This window comes from Panulirus ornatus, chromosome 45, assembly GCF_036320965.1.
Source record: "Panulirus ornatus isolate Po-2019 chromosome 45, ASM3632096v1, whole genome shotgun sequence".
Classification (NCBI taxonomy): domain Eukaryota; kingdom Metazoa; phylum Arthropoda; class Malacostraca; order Decapoda; family Palinuridae; genus Panulirus; species Panulirus ornatus.
In genome coordinates this window covers 653,660-676,553 of record NC_092268.1, presented here as the reverse complement: position 1 = coordinate 676,553, position 22,894 = coordinate 653,660, and the positions used below count along the sequence as shown (strand labels likewise).

Genomic DNA, 22,894 nt, shown 5'->3' with positions numbered 1-22,894 from the left:
CTCTTAAAGGCCTTTACAGGGGAATATGGCATCTAAGGAAAGAGACAAATAAAAGTTTCTTAAAAGACGTTTAGGGGTGCCAAAGTCCAATACAGTTTGCATGATGTCATCCAAAAATAAAAAAGAAATTAACTGTTAAGTTTAATCCCCTTTGAGCCGCCAAAGGCAATTACAGGGGCAATAGAGGCATCAAAAGGGAAAGAAACATTTGGAAAGCTTACTTTAATGCCACTTTGGGGATGCCAAAGGCAAGAGAATTGCGGTGAGGCATCCTAAAATTTGAGGAAAAATTGAAGGATTAATCTAAATCCCTTTGGCGCTTCAAAGGCCTTTACAGGGAATAATGGCATCTAAAGGGAAAGAGACAAATTAAAAGTTTCCTTAAAAGACCGTTTAGTGGTGCCAAAGTCCAATACAGTTACATGATGTCTTCCAAAAATAAAAAGAGAAATTAACTGTTAAGTTTAAATCCCCTTTGGAGCCGCCAAAGGCAATTACAGGGGCATAGAGGCATCAAAAGGGAAAGAAACATTTGGAAAGCTTACTTTAATGCCACTTTGGGGATGCCAAAGGGCAAGAGAATTGCGGTGAGGCATCCAAAAATTTAGAGGAAAATTGAAGGATTAATCTAAATCCCCTTTGGCGTCTTCAAAGGCCTTTACAGGGGAATACTGGCATCTGAAGGGAAAGAGACAATTAAAAGTTTACTTAAAAGACCGTTTAGGGGTGCCAAAGTCCAATACAGTTGCATGATGTCATCCAAAAATAAAAAGACAAATTAACGGTTTACTTTAAATCCCCTTTGGAGCCGCCAAAGGCAATTACAGGGGCATAGAGGCATCAAAAGGGAAAGAAACATTTGGAAAGCTTACTTTAATGCCACTTTGGGGATGCCAAAGGGCAAGAGAATTGCGGTGAGGCATCCAAAAATTTAGAGGAAAATTGAAGGATTAATCTAAATCCCCTTTGGCGTCTTCAAAGGCCTTTACAGGGGAATACTGGCATCTGAAGGGAAAGAGACAAATTAAAAGTTTACTTAAAAGACCGTTTAGGGGTGCCAAAGTCCAATACAGTTGCATGATGTCATCCAAAAATAAAAAGAGAAATTAACGGTTTACTTTAAATCCCCTTTGAAGCCGCCAAAGGCAATTACAGGGGCATAGAGGCATCAAAAGGGAAAGAAACATTTGGAAAGCTTACTTTAATGCCACTTTGGGGATGCCAAAGGGCAAGAGAATTGCGGTGAGGCATCCAAAAATTTAGAGGAAAATTGAAGGATTAATCTAAATCCCCTTTGGCGTCTTCAAAGGCCTTTACAGGGGAATAATGGCATCTAAAGGGAAAGAGACAAATTAAAAGTTTCCTTAAAAGACCGTTTAGTGGTGCCAAAGTCCAATACAGTTAAATGATGTCTTCCAAAAATAAAAAGAGAAATTAACTGTTAAGTTTAAATCCCCTTTGGAGCCGCCAAAGGCAATTACAGGGGCATAGAGGCATCAAAAGGGAAAGAAACATTTGGAAAGCTTACTTTAATGCCACTTTGGGGATGCCAAAGGGCAAGAGAATTGCGGTGAGGCATCCAAAAATTTAGAGGAAAATTGAAGGATTAATCTAAATCCCCTTTGGCGTCTTCAAAGGCCTTTACAGGGGAATACTGGCATCTGAAGGGAAAGAGACAATTCAAAAGTTTACTTAAAAGACCGTTTAGGGGTGCCAAAGGTCCAATACAGTTGCATGATGGCATCCAAAAATAAAAAGACAAATTAACGGTTTACTTTAAATCCCCTTTGGAGCCGCCAAAGGCAATTAGCAGGGGCATAGAGGCATCAAAAGGGAAAGAAACATTTGGAAAGCTTACTTTAATGCCACTTTGGGGATGCCAAAGGGCAAGAGAATTGCGGTGAGGCATCCAAAAATTTAGAGGAAAATTGAAGGATTAATCTAAATCCCCTTTGGCGTCTTCAAAGGCCTTTACAGGGGAATACTGGCATCTGAAGGGAAAGAGACAAATTAAAAGTTTACTTAAAAGACCGTTTAGGGGTGCCAAAGTCCAATACAGTTGCATGATGTCATCCAAAAATAAAAAGACAAATTAACGGTTTACTTTAAATCCCCTTTGGAGCCGCCAAAGGCAATTACAGGGGCATAGAGGCATCAAAAGGGAAAGAAACATTTGGAAAGCTTACTTTAATGCCACTTTGGGGATGCCAAAGGGCAAGAGAATTGCGGTGAGGCATCCAAAAATTTAGAGGAAAATTGAAGGATTAATCTAAATCCCCTTTGGCGTCTTCAAAGGCCTTTACAGGGGAATACTGGCATCTGAAGGGAAAGAGACAAATTAAAAGTTTACTTAAAAGACCGTTTAGGGGTGCCAAAGTCCAATACAGTTGCATGATGTCATCCAAAAATAAAAAGACAAATTAACGGTTTACTTTAAATCCCCTTTGGAGCCGCCAAAGGCAATTACAGGGGCATAGAGGCATCAAAAGGGAAAGAAACATTTGGAAAGCTTACTTTAATGCCACTTTGGGGATGCCAAAGGGCAAGAGAATTGCGGTGAGGCATCCAAAAATTTAGAGGAAAATTGAAGGATTAATCTAAATCCCCTTTGGCGTCTTCAAAGGCCTTTACAGGGGAATACTGGCATCTGAAGGGAAAGAGACAAATTAAAAGTTTACTTAAAAGACCGTTTAGGGGTGCCAAAGTCCAATACAGTTGCATGATGTCATCCAAAAATAAAAAGAGAAATTAACGGTTTACTTTAAATCCCCTTTGGAGCCGCCAAAGGCAATTACAGGGGCATAGAGGCATCAAAAGGGAAAGAAACATTTGGAAAGCTTACTTTAATGCCACTTTGGGGATGCCAAAGGGCAAGAGAATTGCGGTGAGGCATCCAAAAATTTAGAGGAAAATTGAAGGATTAATCTAAATCCCCTTTGGCGTCTTCAAAGGCCTTTACAGGGGAATACTGGCATCTGAAGGGAAAGAGACAAATTAAAAGTTTACTTAAAAGACCGTTTAGGGGTGCCAAAGTCCAATACAGTTGCATGATGTCATCCAAAAATAAAAAGAGAAATTAACGGTTTACTTTAAATCCCCTTTGGAGCCGCCAAAGGCAATTACAGGGGCATAGAGGCATCAAAAGGGAAAGAAACATTTGGAAAGCTTACTTTAATGCCACTTTGGGGATGCCAAAGGGCAAGAGAATTGCGGTGAGGCATCCAAAAATTTAGAGGAAAATTGAAGGATTAATCTAAATCCCCTTTGGCGTCTTCAAAGGCCTTTACAGGGGAATACTGGCATCTGAAGGGAAAGAGACAATTAAAAGTTTACTTAAAAGACCGTTTAGGGGTGCCAAAGTCCAATACAGTTGCATGATGTCATCCAAAAATAAAAAGAGAAATTAACGGTTTACTTTAAATCCCCTTTGGAGCCGCCAAAGGCAATTACAGGGGCATAGAGGCATCAAAAGGGAAAGAAACATTTGGAAAGCTTACTTTAATGCCACTTTGGGGATGCCAAAGGGCAAGAGAATTGCGGTGAGGCATCCAAAAATTTAGAGGAAAATTGAAGGATTAATCTAAATCCCCTTTGGCGTCTTCAAAGGCCTTTACAGGGGAATACTGGCATCTGAAGGGAAAGAGACAAATCAAAAGTTTACTTAAAAGACCGTTTAGGGGTGCCAAAGTCCAATACAGTTGCATGATGTCATCCAAAAATAAAAAGAGAAATTAACGGTTTACTTTAAATCCCCTTTGGAGCCGCCAAAGGCAATTACAGGGGCATAGAGGCATCAAAAGGGAAAGAAACATTTGGAAAGCTTACTTTAATGCCACTTTGGGGATGCCAAAGGGCAAGAGAATTGCGGTGAGGCATCCAAAAATTTAGAGGAAAATTGAAGGATTAATCTAAATCCCCTTTGGCGTCTTCAAAGGCCTTTACAGGGGAATACTGGCATCTGAAGGGAAAGAGACAATTTAAAAGTTTACTTAAAAGACCGTTTAGGGGTGCCAAAGTCCAATACAGTTGCATGATGTCATCTAAAAATAAAAACACAAATTAACGGTTTACTTTAAATCCCCTTTGGAGCCGCCAAAGGCAATTACAGGGGCATAGAGGCATCAAAAGGGAAAGAAACATTTGGAAAGCTTACTTTAATGCCACTTTGGGGATGCCAAAGGGCAAGAGAATTGCGTGGAGGCATCCAAAATTTTAGAGGAAAATTGAAGGATTAATCTAAATCCCCTTTGGCGTCTTCAAAGGCCTTTACAGGGGAATACTGGCATCTGAAGGGAAAGAGACAAATCAAAAGTTTACTTAAAAGACCGTTTAGGGGTGCCAAAGTCCAATACAGTTGCATGATGTCATCCAAAAATAAAAAGAGAAATTAACGGTTTACTTTAAATCCCCTTTGAAGCCGCCAAAGGCAATTACAGGGGCATAGAGGCATCAAAAGGGAAAGAAACATTTGGAAAGCTTACTTTAATGCCACTTTGGGGATGCCAAAGGGCAAGAGAATTGCGGTGAGGCATCCAAAAATTTAGAGGAAAATTGAAGGATTAATCTAAATCCCCTTTGGCGTCTTCAAAGGCCTTTACAGGGGAATACTGGCATCTGAAGGGAAAGAGACAAATTAAAAGTTTACTTAAAAGACCGTTTAGGGGTGCCAAGGTCCAATACAGTTGCATGGTGGCATCCAAAAATAAAAAGAGAAATTAACGGTTTACTTTAAATCCCCTTTGGCGCCGCCAAAGGCAATTACAGGGGCATAGAGGCATCAAAAGGGAAAGAAACATTTGGAAAGCTTACTTTAATGCCACTTTGGGGATGCCAAAGGGCAAGAGAATTGCGTGGAGGCATCCAAAAATTTAGAGGAAAATTGAAGGATTAATCTAAATCCCCTTTGGCGTCTTCAAAGGCCTTTACAGGGGAATACTGGCATCTGAAGGGAAAGAGACAAATTAAAAGTTTACTTAAAAGACCGTTTAGGGGTGCCAAAGTCCAATACAGTTGCATGATGTCATCCAAAAATAAAAAGAGAAATTAACGGTTTACTTTAAATCCCCTTTGGCGCCGCCAAAGGCAATTACAGGGGCATAGAGGCATCAAAAGGGAAAGAAACATTTGGAAAGCTTACTTTAATGCCACTTTGGGGATGCCAAAAGGCAAGAGAATTGCGGTGAGGCATCCAAAAATTTAGAGGAAAATTGAAGGATTAATCTAAATCCCCTTTGGCGTCTTCAAAGGCCTTTACAGGGGAATACTGGCATCTGAAGGGAAAGAGACAAATTAAAAGTTTACTTAAAAGACCGTTTAGGGGTGCCAAAGTCCAATACAGTTGCATGATGTCATCCAAAAATAAAAAGAGAAATTAACGGTTTAATTTAAATCCCCTTTGGAGCCGCCAAAGGCAATTACAGGGGCATAGAGGCATCAAAAGGGAAAGAAACATTTGGAAAGCTTACTTTAATGCCACTTTGGGGATGCCAAAGGGCAAGAGAATTGCGGTGAGGCATCCTAAAATTTAGAGGAAAATTGAAGGATTAATCTAAATCCCCTTTGGCGTCTTGAAAGGCCTTTACAGGGGAATACTGGCATCTGAAGGGAAAGAGACAATTTAAAAGTTTACTTAAAAGACCGTTTAGGGGTGCCAAGGTCCAATACAGTTGCATGGTGGCATCCAAAAATAAAAAGACAAATTAACGGTTTACTTTAAATCCCCTTTGGCGCCGCCAAAGGCAATTACAGGGGCATACAGGCATCAAAAGGGAAAGAAACATATGGAAAGCTTACTTTAATGCCACTTTGGGGATGCCAAAGGGCAAGAGAATTGCGTGGAGGCATCCAAAATTTTAGAGGAAAATTGAAGGATTAATCTAAATCCCCTTTGGCGTCTTGAAAGGCCTTTACAGGGGAATACTGGCATCTGAAGGGAAACAGACAAATCAAAAGTTTACTTAAAAGACTTTTTAGGGGTGCCAAAGTCCAATACAGTTGCATGATGTCATCCAAAAATAGAAAGAGAAATTAACGGTTTACTTTAAATCCCCTTTGAAGCCGCCAAAGGCAATTACAGGGGCATAGAGGCATCAAAAGGGAAAGAAACATTTGGAAAGCTTCGTATAATGCCACTTTGGGGATGGCAAAGGGCAAGAGAATTGCGGTGAGGTATCCTAAAATTTAGAGGAAAATTGAAGGATTAATCTAAATCCCCTTTGGCGTCTTCAAAGGCCTTTACAGGGGAATACTGGCATCTGAAGGGAAAGAGACAATTTAAAAGTTTACTTAAAAGACCGTTTAGGGATGCCAAGGTCCAACACAGTTGCATGGTGGCATCCAAAAATAAAAAGACAAATTAACGGTTAACTTTAAGTCCCCTTTGGCGCCGCCAAAGGCAATTACAGGGGCATAGAGGCATCAAAAGGGAAAGAAACATTTGGAAAGCTTACTTTAATGCCACTTTGGGGATGCCAAAGGGCAAGAGAATTGCGTGGAGGCGTCCAAAAATTTAGAGGAAAATTGAAGGATTAATCTAAATCCCCTTTGGCGTCTTCAAAGGCCTTTACAGGGGAATACTGGCATCTGAAGGGAAAGAGACAAATTAAAAGTTTACTTACAAGACTCTTTGGGGGTGCCAAAGTCCAATACAGTTGGATGGTGGCATCCAAAAATAAAGAAAAATTAAAGTTTTAGTTTAAATCCCCTTTGGCGCCCCGAAAGGCAATTACAGGGGCATAGAGGCATCAAAAGGGAAAGAAACATTTGGAAAGCTTACGTTAATGCTAATTTGGGGATGCCAAAAAGCAAGAGATACATTGAATAAGGGCATCTTACAGCCTGACAATGGGATCTTATACATTCAATAAGGCATCTTACAGACTGACAATGGGATCTTATACATTCAATAAGGCATCTTACAGACTGACAATGGGATCTTATACATTCAGTAAGGCATCTTACAGACTGACAATGGGATCTTATACATTCAATAAGGCATCTTACAGACTGACAATGGGATCTTATACATTCAATAAGGCATCTTACAGACTGACAATGGGATCTTATACATTCAATAAGGCATCTTACAGACTGACAATGGGATCTTATACATTCAATAAGGCATCTTACAGACTGACACTAGGATCTTATACATTCAATAAGGCATCTTACAGACTGACAATGGGATCTTATACATTGAATAAGGCATCTTACAGACTGACAATGGGATCTTATACATTCAATAAGGCATCTTACAGACTGACAATGGGATCTTATACATTCAATAAGGCATCTTACAGACTGACAATGGGATCTTATACATTCAATAAGGCATCTTACAGACTGACAATGGGATCTTATACATTCAATAAGGCATCTTACAGACTGACAATGGGATCTTATACATTCAATAAGGCATCTTACAGACTGACAATGGGATCTTATACATTCAATAAGGCATCTTACAGACTGACAATGGGATCTTATACATTCAATAAGGCATCTTACAGACTGACAATGGGATCTTATACATTCAATAAGGCATCTTACAGACTGACAATGGGATCTTATACATTCAATAAGGCATCTTACAGACTGACAATGGGATCTTATACATTCAATAAGGCATCTTACAGACTGACAATGGGATCTTATACATTCAATAAGGCATCTTACAGACTGACAATGGGATCTTATACATTCGAATAAGGCATCTTACAGACTGACAATGGGATCTTATACATTCAATAAGGCATCTTACAGACTGACAATGGGATCTTATACATTCAATAAGGCATCTTACAGACTGACAATGGGATCTTATACATTCAATAAGGCATCTTACAGACTGACAATGGGATCTTATACATTCGAATAAGGCATCTTACAGACTGACAATGGGATCTTATACATTCAATAAGGCATCTTACAGACTGACAATGGGATCTTATACATTCAATAAGGCATCTTACAGACTGACAATGGGATCTTATACATTCAATAAGGCATCTTACAGACTGACAATGGGATCTTATACATTCAATAAGGCATCTTACAGACTGACAATGGGATCTTATACATTCAATAAGGCATCTTACAGACTGACAATGGGATCTTATACATTCAATAAGGCATCTTACAGACTGACAATGGGATCTTATACATTCGAATAAGGCATCTTACAGACTGACAATGGGATCTTATACATTCAATAAGGCATCTTACAGACTGACAATGGGATCTTATACATTCGAATAAGGCATCTTACAGACTGACAATGGGATCTTATACATTCAATAAGGCATCTTACAGACTGACGTGTCCACAATGGATTAAATGCGTCATTCCATTATTTTCGCAGTCCACTTTCATACGTGTGGCGCCAACACTCTCCTTGGACACTAATAAATCTTATCCATAAATAAATATTTTCATTCGTATATGACCAGTGCGGAATGAGCCAAGAATCTTTCACTGAACTCGCGAGAAAACTCTTAAAGAAACACCATAACACTAGTAAACACATGAACACAAGAGTTATTGTAATGCTGACCAAATGTCAGTCCTGCCTTTGACAACATACCAGTTCCATCATGACCGAGCCCCACATACACCATCCCAGTACACTAACGAGCCAACTATCATTTTCGAGGTATTTCTCAGTTCAAAGTAGGACAGATTTGTTTTCTTTCCTCATCAATCACATACACCGTCCTCTTATCTAAAGACATCTCATTAATCTAAGAAAACTCATTAATCATCTATAACGAGAGTGGTAATTACAATATCACACACTAGATCTCACCTATTGGGAAACCAAAGGGTAACTGCTCGCTCCGGTGACACGAGAGGAACATCACTTGGTTTCCCGCCACCTGATGGTGTCTCCTCACTTTTTTTTTACTATGATGATTTGAGTAATCGTGAACACCTCACTAACAAATACCGTTCATATAAGCCAAATTCTGATTTATGTATTACATAAGCTTTGAAAATCCCTGCTTTGTTCATCAGTCTAGGTCATCTTATATACATTTGCTCATGATTATCACCTTCATTGGATATAGTTGCAATAAATAAGTCGTGTTCTCCATTGTCCTGTATAAAAAAAAGCTCCCAATTGGCCAAAAGAAAAATGGAGTTAGCCAATCAGCATTGCAAGCCATGCCATCACGGTCGATTTAATTTCTATCAGAAGATTAATCTTTTATAGAACCCTTTCGAAACCCGAATTAATATATCTAGTTTTGATGAAAAAGCCTAAATATGTCTAGGTAATTACAATTGAATTAGTGACAGGGGCCATGTTACCAGCCCGAAGGATAAATCAGATTTCTAAATTTTAATCTGATTTATCAGAGAGCGTCCTGAGAGGTGGTGTTTATATACAACTTACGTAGAATATTTTTAGGACAATTTATATAATGAATTATGCAAATAAGGTTTAGTATATGCTATCTAATAGAATACGTTTCCTTCAATAAATTATAAACCAGCATTTATGAAATTGTTTTGAGATTAATACTGAAAATAGATACAAAACCATGAGATAAAATATAACGCAACCTGTAATTAAAAGTTCGTCGTGACTCTCGTAATGTTTGTGTTGTGATGCAGGGAAACGTGTCTTGTATATTTCATCCATAATAACGAAGTGATAATAGATTATCTACTGTATGCAGCGACCATAAGTGAGTAATGTAACCTTCGTACCATTTAAAAAGTAGATACGTTTTTATCCAGTAAGGTAGTTATGAAACACTCCAACAAGGGTGTCGCATCGTTCGTAAACTTTTAGAAATAAACTTTCAACTCGTTGAATTTGTACAATGTGCCTGATCCACACATCCTGTATAACTCCAGGAACTCTGTTTTTCTTTCCCATTCTGAAATGTTATGTCAAGAAGGCACAAAGTTAACATAAGTGAGTTTTACCACTGTAGTTAATGGAACATTGACATTGAAACTTTTGTGTTTCTGATTATTGAGGAATTAAAAGCTCTCATGATCAGATTTATTTTTATATTACTATCTGTGTAACGGTAATATCACAGCGGTAATGTTTGTGGTGCATATTTAGTATGAACCAAAATATCACAGGCATTTTAGTTTAAGGTCACCTGTCAAGGGTTTCAGTATTTGTAATTTGATATGAGTCAGTTTAGGCAACATAGCTAGATCCTTCTGAACAGAAAACATTAAATACATAAAAACTGTATGCAGACCAAGTCATCTCTTATTACATTTTGCCCAACATTAAGATAAGACTACTCCCTCGACATACATTTATAAACTCTGCGAACATGAATGTCATTAAGTTTCATTTGTGTTGACATTGCTCAGTCTCACTAAACATTAAGATCTTGACTTTTGATTTTCTTATCAGAAATGTACAACACCTAGGTATGTCAAGGTAAGTATTTGTATAAGCGTACACATTTCTGATTTGTTTCCTCAGTTATAGAGATACGTTTTACATAGAATGCCACGTCAATTACTGATACTAGGCACTCTAACCTATGCCATGTTATGCGTAACTAAAACAGGACCTATAAAATGAAGTTGCGAGTGCAGAGATTGTTTTTAAAATTAGTTAGTAAAAAGTTTGATATCAACTGTTGCATTTATGTAATTTCTAAGAGAAATAATGTGCTTGATGTTACTCTCTAAACTTTATGAGCTTTGTATTATGTGCTGTTCAGTGTTTCTTATTGTAATATACCCATCCACCCAGTCTAGAATTGACATGAAAGAACTGGTTTTGTATTTGTCGTATTATGTGTTAGCCGTTATAATGGTTATACCAACTCGAGAAGTTTCTTTGTTTCTTGTCAAGTGATAAAGATATGCTTGTGGCATGAGAAGCATGGGAGGTGGGTTAATTAGAAAAGATATGTTCCAGTGCTTGAGTGTATTTATGTGTGTATGAAATGCATAGAAAAAAAAATCTGAAGTGCATTGAATGTCTTTATATAGTGGTACGTATGAAATATGAAATCTTTTCTTTCAAACTATTCGCCATTTCCTGCATTAGCAAGGTAGCGTTAAGAACAGAGGACTGGGCTTCTGAGAGAATATCCTCGTCTGGCCCCCTTCTCTGTTCTTTCTTTTGGAAAATTAAGAAAAAAACAAGTCGCCTTCTACGACACGCAGGGAATGCGTGGGAAGTATTCTCTCTCCCCTATCCCCAGGGATAGAAATATGAAATATTTTCATGAAATATTTGAAGTGATTTAAGATGTTGTTACACCAAGCATTCAAATGTTAAGTGACCATGAAACTGCACCATAGAACAGTGCTGTGACCTCTTAGAAAAATGTCCTTAACACAAAGCATATTACATTGCTTTAATTCTTGTGGATGTGTACCATATTATCTGTGAAGCCTGGAGTCTACATCTTACAGTAATTTCCACGTGTTTAGAATGCACATAAGGAGTTAGGAATTCTTATTCATGTGAATGGAAGCATACTGGTATACTGTGGCCAATCTATGTACTACCTTTATAAGTTATAATCACAGGATTTCATATATTTGTAGATGTGAAGTGTTGCTGCATCTATTTTTATAAAAAGATATCAATTATCGTTGTTGAGATTTTTACGTGTTGTTTTCATGTCCTTGAATATATGTTAGGAGGTAGTTGAAAGGTAGCCACTAACCAGAGAGTTATTTATATTGCATGTACTACCCACCTAGGTATTGGGAAGGTTAGTGATGACTGTGTGGTGCGTCACCACTTCTGTGGTTGTCAGCTTGCACTCCTATGTCGGAGGTAGCTACTGGCATTCTGTCCACCAACATACAATCTCTCCTGTCACACATAACCCTTGACAACCCTGAACCCACAACTCGTTCTTCATAACTCAAGGTTTTGTGCAGTGAATGCTGTGCGTTATCCCTCCCTTGGTAAGTGGTAAGAGCAGTTGATGAAAGTAGTAGGTAGAAACATTAAGTAGAAGTATTTTTTATTTATTTTGCTTTGTCGCTGTCTCCCGCATTTGCGAGGTAGTGCAAGGAAACAGACGAAAGAAATGGCCCAACCCACCCCCATACACATGTATATACATTACGTGTCCACACATGCAAATATACATACCTATACATCTCAATGTACACATATATATACACACACAGACACATACATATATAACCATGCACACAATTCACACTGTCTGCCTTTATTCATTCCCATCGCCACCTCGCCACACATGGAATACCATCCCCCTCCCCCCTCATGTGTGCGAGGTAGCGCTAGGAAAAGACAACAAAGGCCCCATTTGTTCACACTCAGTCTCTATCTGTCATGCAATAATACCCGAAACCACAGCTCCTTTTCCACATCCAGGCCCCACACAACTTTCCATGGTTTACCCCAGCCGCTTCACATGCCCTGATTCAATCCACTGACAGCACGTCAACCCCGGTATACCACATCGATCCAATTCACTCTATTCCTTGCCCACCTTTCACCCTCCTGCATGTTCAGGCCCCGATCACTCAAAATCTTTTTCACTCCATCTCTCCACCTCCAATTTGATCTCCCACTTCTCCTAGTTCCCTCCACCTCTGACACATACATCCTCTTGGTCAATCTTTCCTCACTCATTCTCTCCATGTGCCCAAACCATTTCAAAACACCCTCTTCTGCTCTCTCAACCACACTCTTTTTATTTCCACACATCTCTCTTACCCTTACATTACTTACTCGATCAAACCACCTCACACCACACATTGTCCTCAAACATCTCATTTCCAGCACATCCACCCTCCTGCGCACAACTCTATCCATAGCGCACGCCTCACAACCATACAACATTGTTGGAACCACTATTCCTTCAAACATACCCATTTTTGCTTTCCGAGATAATGTTCTCGACTTCCAAACATTCTTCAAGGCTCCAAGGATTTTCGCCCCCTCCCCACCCTATGATTCACTTCCGCTTCCATGGTTCCATCCACTGCCTGATCCACTCCCAGATATCTAAAACACTTTACTTCCTCCAGTTTTTCTCCATTCAAACTTTCCTCCCAATTGACTTGACCCTCAACCCTACTGTACCTAATAACCTTGCTCTTATTCACATTTACTCTTAACTTTCTTCTTTCACACACTTTACCAAACTCAGTCACCAGCTTCTGCAGTTTCTCATATGAATCAGCCACCAGCGCTGTATCATCAGCGAACAACAACTGAATCACTTCCCAAGCTCTCTCATCCACAACAGACTTCATACTTGCCCCTCTTTCCAAAACTCTTGCATTCACCTCCCTAACAACCCCATCCATAAACAAATTAAACAACCATGGAGACATCACACACCCCTGCCGCAAACCTATATTCCCTGAGAACCAATCACTTTCCTCTCTTCCTACACGTACACATGCCTTACATCTTCGATAAAAAGTTTTCACTGATTCTAACAACTTGCCTCCCACACCATATATTCTTAATACCTTCCACAGAGCATCTCTATCAACTCTATCATATGCTTTCTCCAGATCCATAAATGCTACATACAAAGCCATTTGCTTTTCTAAGTATTTCTCACATACATTCTTCAAAGCAAACACCTGATCCACACATCCTCTACCACTTCTGAAACCACACTGCTCTTCCCCAATCTGATGCTCTGTACATGCCTTCACCCTCTCAATCAATACCCTCCCATATAATTTACCAGGAATACTCAGCTAACTTATACCTCTGTAATTTGAGCACTCACTCTTATCCCCTTTGCCTTTGTACAATGACACTATGCATGCATTCCGCCAATCCTCAGGCACCTCACTATGAGTCATACATACATTAAATAACCTTACCAACTAGTCAACAATACAGTCACCCCCTTTTTTAATAAATTCCACTGCAATACCATTCAAACCTGCTGCCTTGCCAGCTTTCATCTTCCACAAAGCTTTTACTACCTCTTCTCTGTTTACCAAATCATTTTCCCTAACCCTCTCATTTTGCATGGCACCTAGACCAAAACACCCTATATCTGTCACTCTATCATCAAACACATTCAACAAACCTTAAAATACTCACTCCATCTCCTTCTCACGTCACCACTACTTGTTTTCACCTCCCCATTAGTGCCCTTCACTGAAGTTCCCATTTGCTCCTTTGTCTTACGCACTTTATTTACCTCCTTCCAGAACATCTTTTTATTCTCCCTAAAATGTAATGATATTCTCTCACCCCAACTCTCATTTGCCCTCTTTTTCACCTCTTGCACCTTTCTCTTGACCTCCTGTCTCTTTCTTTTATACATCTCCCACTCAATTGCATTTTTTCCCTGCAAAAATCGTCCAAATGCCTCTCTCTTCTCTTTCACTAATAATCTTACTTCTTCATCCCACCACTCACTACCCTTTCTAATCAACCCACCTCCCACTCTTCTCATGCCACAAGCATCTTTTGCGCAATCCATCACTGATTCCCTAAATACATCCCATTCCTCCCCCACTCCCCTTACTTCCATTGTTCACACCTTTTTCCATTCTGTACTCAGTCTCTCCTGGTACTTCCTCACACAAGTCTTCTTCCCAAGCTCACTTACTCTCACCACCCTCTTCACCCCAACATTCACTCTTCTTTTCTGAAAACCCATACAAATCTTCACCTTAGCCTCCCCAAGATAATGATCAGACATCCCTCCAGTTGCACCTCTCAGCAAATTAACATTAATATTAAGTAGAAGTAGTAGATAGAATTAGGTGGGAGCTTTACATAGAAGTAGTAGGCTGCAAGATCAGGCAGAGATGGTAGGTAGTAGTAGTTGGTAGGAATATTAGGGTGGTCTATTAGGGTGAGGAGAGTTATGCTATGGCCATCCCCTTGAGGGAGTTTCCAAAAGGAAAGGTCATCAGAGATATACACGTAGATAGATAGATATGACTGTTGTACTTAATTTGTTGCTTTTCCATGTCCTTTTTTATGTACCTCTTTCAGTGCACTGGGTGATAATTTCTGGTCTTGGATTGCTATGTTTGACATGGCTGTTTGTTAGTTTCTCCAAGTTCATTTATTTTAGGCTTTGATATTTTATTTTTTGATTTTCTAGCCCTTTTTAGTCTGTGTTAATTATTAATATTTATATATGTTTATTTGTTATATTTAATTGCTGTTTCCCACTGATGCGGGAAACAGACGAATAATGGCCCATCCACTCATATACACATATATACATAGACACCCATACATGCACATGTACATACACACTTATACATATATATACACAGTTACATATTAATACTTGCTTGCTTTCTTCAATTACCCGTGCCACCCCACAGGAAACAGCATCACCACCCCCCTGCATCAGCGAGGTAGCACCAGTTAAGCAGACCAAAAAAGGCCACATTCATGTGCGAAGTGAGAGGGTTAGGGAGAATGATTTGGTAAACAGAGAAGAGGGAGTGGAAGCTTTGCGGAAGATGAAAGCCGGCAAGACAGTGGTTTTGGATGGTATTGCAGTGGAATTTATTAAAAAAGGGGGTGACTGTGTTGCTGACTGGTTGGTATGTATAGTTAATGTATGTATGACTCATGGTGAGGTGCCTGAGGATTGGTGGAATGCTTGCATAGTGCCATTGTACAAAGGCAAAGGGGATAAAGGTGAGTGCTCAAATTACAGAGGTATAAATTTGTTGAGTATTCCTGGGAAATTGTATTTTATTTATTTATTTTGCTTTGTCACTGTCTCCCACATTTGCGAGGTAGCACAAGGAAACAGACGAAAGAAATGGCCCAACCCACCCCCATACACATGTATATACATACACGTCCACACACGCAAATATACATACCCATACATCTCACAGTACACATATATATACACACACAGACACATACATATATACACATGCACACAATTCACACTGCCTTTATTCATTCATATCGCCACCTCGCCACACATGGAATAACACCCCCCTCCCTCCCTCATGTGTGCGAGGTAGCGCTAGGAAAAGACAACAAAGGCCCCATTCGTTCACACTCAGTCTCTAGCTGTCATGTAATAATGCCCGAAACCACAGCTCCCTTTCCACATCCAGGCCCCACACAACTTTCCATGGTTTACCCCAGACGCTTCACATGCCCTGATTCAATCCATTAACAGCAAGTTTACCCCGGTATACCACATCGATCCAATTCACTCTATTCCTTGCCCGCCTTTCACCCTCCTGCATGTTCAGGCCCCGATCACTCAAAATCTTTTTCACTCCATCTTTCCACCTCCAATTTGGTCTCCCACTTCTCCTCGTTCCCTCCACCTCCGACACATATATCCTCTTGGTCAGTCTTTCCTCACTCATTCTCTCCATGTGCCCAAACCATTTCAAAACACCCTCTTCTGCTCTCTCAACCACACTCTTTATTTCCACACATCTCTCTTACCCTTACATTACTTACTCGATCAAACCACCTCACACCACACATTGTCCTCAAACATCTCATTTCCAGCACATCCACCCTCCTGCGCACAACTCTATCCATAGCGCACGCCTCGCAACCATACAACATTGTTGGAACCACTATTCCTTCAAACATACCCATTTTTGCTTTCCGAGATAATGTTCTCGACTTCCAAACATTCTTCAAGGCTCCCAGGATTTTTGCCCCCTCCCCCACCCTATGATTCACTTCCACTTCCATGGTTCCATCTGCTGCCAGATCCACTCCCAGATATCTAAAACACTTTACTTCCTCCAGTTTTTCTCTATTCAAACTTACCTCCCAATTGACTTGACCCTCAACCCTACTGTACCTAATAACCTTGCTCTTATTCACATTTACTCTTAACTTTCTTCTTTCACACACTTTACCAAACTCAGTCACCAGCTTCTGCAGTTTCTCACATGAATCAGCCACCAGCGCTGTATCATCAGCGAACAACAACTGACTCACTTCCCAAGCTCTCTCATCCACAATAGACTTCATACTTGCCCCTCTTTCCAAAACTCTTGCATTCACCTCCCTAACAACCCCATCCATAAACAAATTAAACAACCATGGAGAAATCACACAACCCTGCCGCAAACCTACATTCACTGAGAACCAATCACTTTCCTCTCTTCCTACACGTACACATGCCTTACATCCTCGATAAAAACTTTTCACTGCTTCTAACAACTTGCCTCCCACACCATATATTCTTAATACCTTCCACAGAGCATCTCTATCAACTCTATCATATGCTTTCTCCAGATCCATAATTGCTACATACAAATCCATTTGCTTTTCTAAGTATTTCTCACATACATTCTTCAAAGCAAACACCTGATCCACACATCCTCTACCACTTTTGAAACCACACTGCTCTTCCCCAATCTGATGCTCTGTACATGCCTTCACCCTCTCAATCAATACCCTCCCATATAATTTACCAGGAATACTCAACTAACTTATACCTCTGTAATTTGAGCACTCACTCTTATCCCCTTTGCCTTTGTACAATGGCACTATGCATGCATTCCGCCAATCCTCAGGCACCTCACCATGAGTCATACATACATTAAATAACCTTACCAACCAGTGAAGAATACAGTCACCCCCTTTTTTAATAAATTCCACTGCAATACCATCCAAACCTGCTGCCTTGCCGGCTTTCACCTTCCACAAAGCTTTTACTACCTCTTCTCTGTTTACTAAATCATTTTCCCTAACCCTCTCACTTTGCACAGCACCTAGACCAAAACACCCTACATCTGCCACTCTATCATCAAACACATTCAACAAACCTTCAAAATACTCACTCCATCTCCTTCTCACGTCACCACTACTTGTTTTCACCTCACCATTAGCGCCCTTCACTGAAGTTCCCATTTGCTCCCTTGTCTTACGCACTTTATTTACCTCCTTCCAGAACATCTTTTTATTCTCCCTAAAATGTAATGATATTCTCTCACCCCAACTCTCCTTTGCCCTCTTTTTCACCTCTTGCACCTTTCTCTTGACCTCCTGTCTCTTTCTTTTATACATCTCCCACTCAATTGCATTTTTTCCCTGCAAAAATCGTCCAAATGCCTCTCTCTTCTCTTTCACTAATAATCTTACTTCTTCATCCCACCACTCACTACCCTTTCTAATCAACCCACCTCCCACGCTTCTCATGCCACAAGCATCTTTTGCGCAATCCATCACTGATTCCCTAAATACATCCCATTCCTCCCCCACTCCCCTTACTTCCATTGTTCACACCTTTTTCCATTCTGTACTCAGTCTCTCCTGGTACTTCCTCACACAAGTCTCCTTCCCAAGCTCACTTACTCTCACCACCCTCTTCACCCCAACATTCACTCTTCTTTTCTGAAAACCCATACAAATCTTCACCTTAGCCTCCACAAGATAATGATCAGACATCCCTCCAGTTGCACCTCTCAGCAAATTAACGTTAATATTAAGTAGAAGTAGTAGATAGAATTAGGTGGGAGCTTTCCATAGAAGTAGTAGGCTGGAAGATCAGGCAGAGATGTTAGGTAGTTGTAGTTGGTAGGAATATTAGGGTGGTCTATTAGGGTGAGGAGAGTTATGCTATGGCCATCCCCTTGAGGGAGTTTCCAAAAGGAAAGGTCATCAGAGATATACACGTAGATAGATAGATATGACTGTTGTACTTAATTTGTTGCTTTTCCATGTCCTTTTTTATGTACCTCTTTCAGTGCACTGGGTGATAATTTCTGGTCTTGGATTGCTATGTTTGACATGGCTGTTTGTTAGTTTCTCCAAGTTCATTTATTTTAGGCTTTGATATTTTATTTTTTGATTTTCTAGCTCTTTTTAGTCTGTGTTGATTATTGATATTTATATATATTTATTTGTTATATTTAATTGCTGTTTCCCACTGATGCGGGAAACAGACGAAGAATGGCCCATCCACACATATACACATATATACATAGACACCCATACATGCACATGTACATACACACTTATACATATATATACACAGTTACATATTAATACTTGCTTGCTTTCTTCAATTACCTGTGCCACCCCACAGGAAACAGCATCACCACCCCCTGCGTCAGCGAGGTAGCACCAGTTAAGCAGACCAAAAAAGGCCACATTCATGTGCGAAGTGAGAGGGTTAGGGAGAATGATTTGGTAAACAGAGAAGAGGTAGTGGAAGCTTTGCGGAAGATGAAAGCCGGCAAGACAGTGGTTTTGGATGGTATTGCAGTGGAATTTATTGAAAAAGGGGGTGACTGTGTTGCTGACTGGTTGGTATGGATAGTTAATGTATGTATGACTCATGGTGAGGTGCCTGAGGATTGGTGGAATGCTTGCATAGTGCCATTGTACAAAGGCAAAGGGGATAAAGGTGAGTGCTCAAATTACAGAGGTATAAATTTGTTGAGTATTCCTGGGAAATTATATTTTATTTATTTATTTTGCTTTGTCACTGTCTCCCACGTTTGCTAGGTAGCACAAGGAAACAGACGAAAGAAATGGCCCAACCCACCCCCATACACTGTGTATATACATACACGTCCACACACGCAAATATATATACCCATACATCTTACTGTACACATATATATACACACACAGACACATACATATATACACATGCACACAATTCACACTGCCTTTATTCATTCCCATCGCCATCTCGCCACACATGGAATAACATCCCCCTCCCCCCCTCATGTGTGAGAGGTAGCGCTAGGAAAAGACAACAAAGGCCCCATTCGTTCACACTCAGTCTCTAGCTGTCATGTAATAATGCCGAAACCACAGCTCCCTTTCCACATCCAGGCCCCACAGAACTTTCCATGGTTTACCCCAGACGCTTCACATGCCCTGATTCAATCCATTAACAGCATGTCTACCCCGGTATACCACATCGATCCAATTCACTCTATTCCTTGCCCGCCTTTCACCCTCCTGTATGTTCAGGCCCCGATCACTCAAAATCTTTTTCACTCCATCTTTCCACCTCCAATTTGATCTCCCACTTCTCCTCGTTCCCTCCACCTCCGACACATATATCCTCTTGGTCAATCTTTCCTCACTTATTCTCTCCATGTGCCCAAACCATTTCAAAACACCCTCTTCTGCTCTCTCAACCACGCTCTTTTTATTTCCACACATCTCTCTTACCCTTACATTACTTACTCGATCAAACCACCTCACACCACATATTGTCCTGAAACATCTCATTTCCAGCACATCCACCCTCCTGCGCACAACTCTATCCATAGCGCACGCCTCGCAACCATACAACATTGTTGGAACCACTATTCCTTCAAACATACCCATTTTTGCTTTCCGAGATAATGTTCTCGACTTCCAAACATTCTTCAAGGCTCCCAGGATTTTTGCCCCCTCCCCCACCCTATGATTCACTTCCACTTCCATGGTTCCATCTGCTGCCAGATCCACTCCCAGATATCTAAAACACTTTACTTCCTCCAGTTTTTCTCTATTCAAACTTACCTCCCAATTGACTTGACCCTCAACCCTACTGTACCTAATAACCTTGCTCTTATTCACATTTACTCTTAACTTTCTTCTTTCACACACTTTACCAAACTCAGTCACCAGCTTCTGCAGTTTCTCACATGAATCAGCCACCAGCGCTGTATCATCAGCGAACAACAACTGACTCACTTCCCAAGCTCTCTCATCCACAATAGACTTCATACTTGCCCCTCTTTCCAAAACTCTTGCATTCACCTCCCTAACAACCCCATCCATAAACAAATTAAACAACCATGGAGACATCACACACCCCTGCCGCAAACCTACATTCACTGAGAACCAATCACTTTCCTCTCTTCCTACACGTACACATGCCTTACATCCTCGATAAAAACTTTTCACTGCTTCTAACAACTTGCCTCCCACACAATATATTCTTAGTACCTTCCACAGAGCATCCTTATCAACTCTATCATATGCCTTCTCCAGATCCATTAATGCTACATACAAATCCATTTGCTTTTCTAAGTATTTCTCACATACATTCTTCAAAGCAAACACCTGATCCACACATCCTCTACCACTTCTGAAACCACACTGCTCTTCCCCAATCTGATGCTCTGTACATGCCTTCACCCTCTCAATCAATACCCTCCCATATGATTTACCAGGAATACTCAACAAACTTATACCTCTGTAATTTGAGCACTCACTCTTATCTCCTATGCCTTTGTAGAATGGCACTATGCATGCATTCTGCCAATCCTCAGGCACCTCACCATGAATCATACCATACATTAAATAACCTTACCAACCAGTCAACAATACAGTCACCCCCACTGCAATACCATCCAAACCTGCTGCCTTGCCGGCTTTCATCTTCCGCAAAGCTTTTACTACCTCTTCTCTGTTTACCAAATCATTTTCCCTAACCCTCTCACTTTGCACACCACCTTGACCAAAACACCCTATATCTGCCACTCTATCATCAAACACATTCAACAAACCTTCAAAATACTCACTCCATCTCCTTCTCACATCACCACTACTTGTTATCACCTCCCCATTAGCCCCCTTCACTGAAGTTCCCATTTGCTCCCTTGTCTTACGCACTTTATTTACCTCCTTCCAAAATATCTTTTTATTCTCCCTGAAATTTAATGATACTCTCTCACCCCAACTCTCATTTGCCCTCTTTTTCACCTCTTGCACCTTTCTCTTGACCTCCTGCCTCTTTCTTTTACACCTCTCCCTCTCATTTGCATTTTTTCCCTGCAAAAATCGTCCAAATGCCTCTCTCTTCTCATTCACTAATAATCTTACTTCTTCATCCCACCACTCACTACCTTTTTCTAATCAACCCACCTCCCACGCTTCTCATGCCACAAGCATCTTTTGCGCAAGCCATCACTGCTTCCCTAAATACATCCCATTCCTCCCCCACTCCCCTTACCTCCTTTGTTCTCACCTTTTTCCATTCTGTACTCAGTCTCTCGTGATACTTCCTCACACAAGTCTCCTTCCCAAGCTCACTTACTCTCACCACTCTCTTCACCCCAACATTCTCTCTTCTTTTCTGAAAACTCCCACAAATCTTCACCTTCGCCTCCACAAGATAATGATCAGACATCCCTCCAGTTGCACCTCTCAGCACATTATCATCCAAAAGTCTCTCTTTCGTGCATCTATCAATTAACACGTAATCCAGTAACGCTCTCTGGCCATCTCTCCTACTTACATACGTATACTTATGTATATCTCGCTTTTTAAACCAGGTATTCCCAATCACCGGTCCTTTTTCAGTACATAAATCTACAAGCAATTGTGGGAAATTGATGTTCAAAACCATTTGCATTTTTGTGATTCAGAAATTTTTAGAATCTACACGTTGTTTTATGAGAAATAGTAGGCAAGACTAAGAAGGAGAGTTACTGGAAAGTTACTGGTTGAGAAAACAACAAGAATCTTTAGGTGAGGGTATATTTAGAGAGAAATCAGTTAGGGAAAGAAGTGGGTGATTTTATAGAAGGGGACCAGTTGAAGTACAGAAGGTAGGGATGACGAGTCGAATGAAAGATACTACTCGATTTATTTGCTGTGATGAGTTCAGAGGAGAATGTCATTTAGGATGTTTCTAAAAACATGGAAGTCATTATAAGAATTCCTTTCTGATGTGATTTATTTTCCCCATTTTTAGGAACCTGTGATTTGGAAGAAGGAGAGAGAGGCTAGTCACAACATTTGACCCCCGGAGAGCCACTCCAAAGTCAAACTGCATGGCCAACTGTTCCGTAAGTGAGGCTGACATAATCTTCGAGTCATCTTAAACATTGTGCTTCGCATCCCATGGGAATGTTAAGTTGTCTCAGATGTACATAACAATTTCAATGAGAAAGATTTACATAAGTTTTGGAATTTTTAGAGTCAGTGGGATTTGTAACAAGAAGTATATTCCGATTTAGCAACCAT

At 40.3% G+C, this 22,894-nt stretch overlaps 3 protein-coding genes across 7 annotated transcripts in view; 2 read left to right on the top strand and 1 right to left on the bottom strand.

The window, feature by feature from the left end:
* The window catches only part of LOC139762968 (negative elongation factor D-like), a 395,386-nt gene extending 372,691 nt beyond the window's left edge, over positions 1–22,695 (top strand). Inside the window, exon 5 of one of the 2 annotated variants that reach the window (XM_071688389.1) lies at positions 22,623–22,695. In XM_071688389.1, coding sequence (XP_071544490.1) covers positions 22,623–22,657 — 35 coding nt within the window. In that variant the 3' untranslated portion in view covers positions 22,658–22,695. Of the gene's footprint in view, positions 1–15,294; positions 15,357–22,622 lie in introns of those variants that run through there. The other variant, XM_071688387.1, reaches the window with a different exon arrangement.
* Positions 1–22,894, top strand: part of LOC139762964 (uncharacterized) — a 614,722-nt gene that overhangs the window by 228,135 nt on the left and 363,693 nt on the right. Inside the window, exon 1 of one of the 2 annotated variants that reach the window (XM_071688346.1) lies at positions 9,593–9,689. The exons of the other annotated variant lie outside the window; for it this stretch is intronic. The gene's annotated coding sequence lies outside the window, so the exon portion shown is untranslated. Of the gene's footprint in view, positions 1–9,592; positions 9,690–22,894 lie in introns of those variants that run through there. 2 annotated transcript variants of the gene reach the window in all.
* LOC139762967 (uncharacterized) overlaps positions 1–22,894 on the bottom strand; it is a 135,873-nt gene that overhangs the window by 75,373 nt on the left and 37,606 nt on the right. The window lies entirely within an intron of this gene.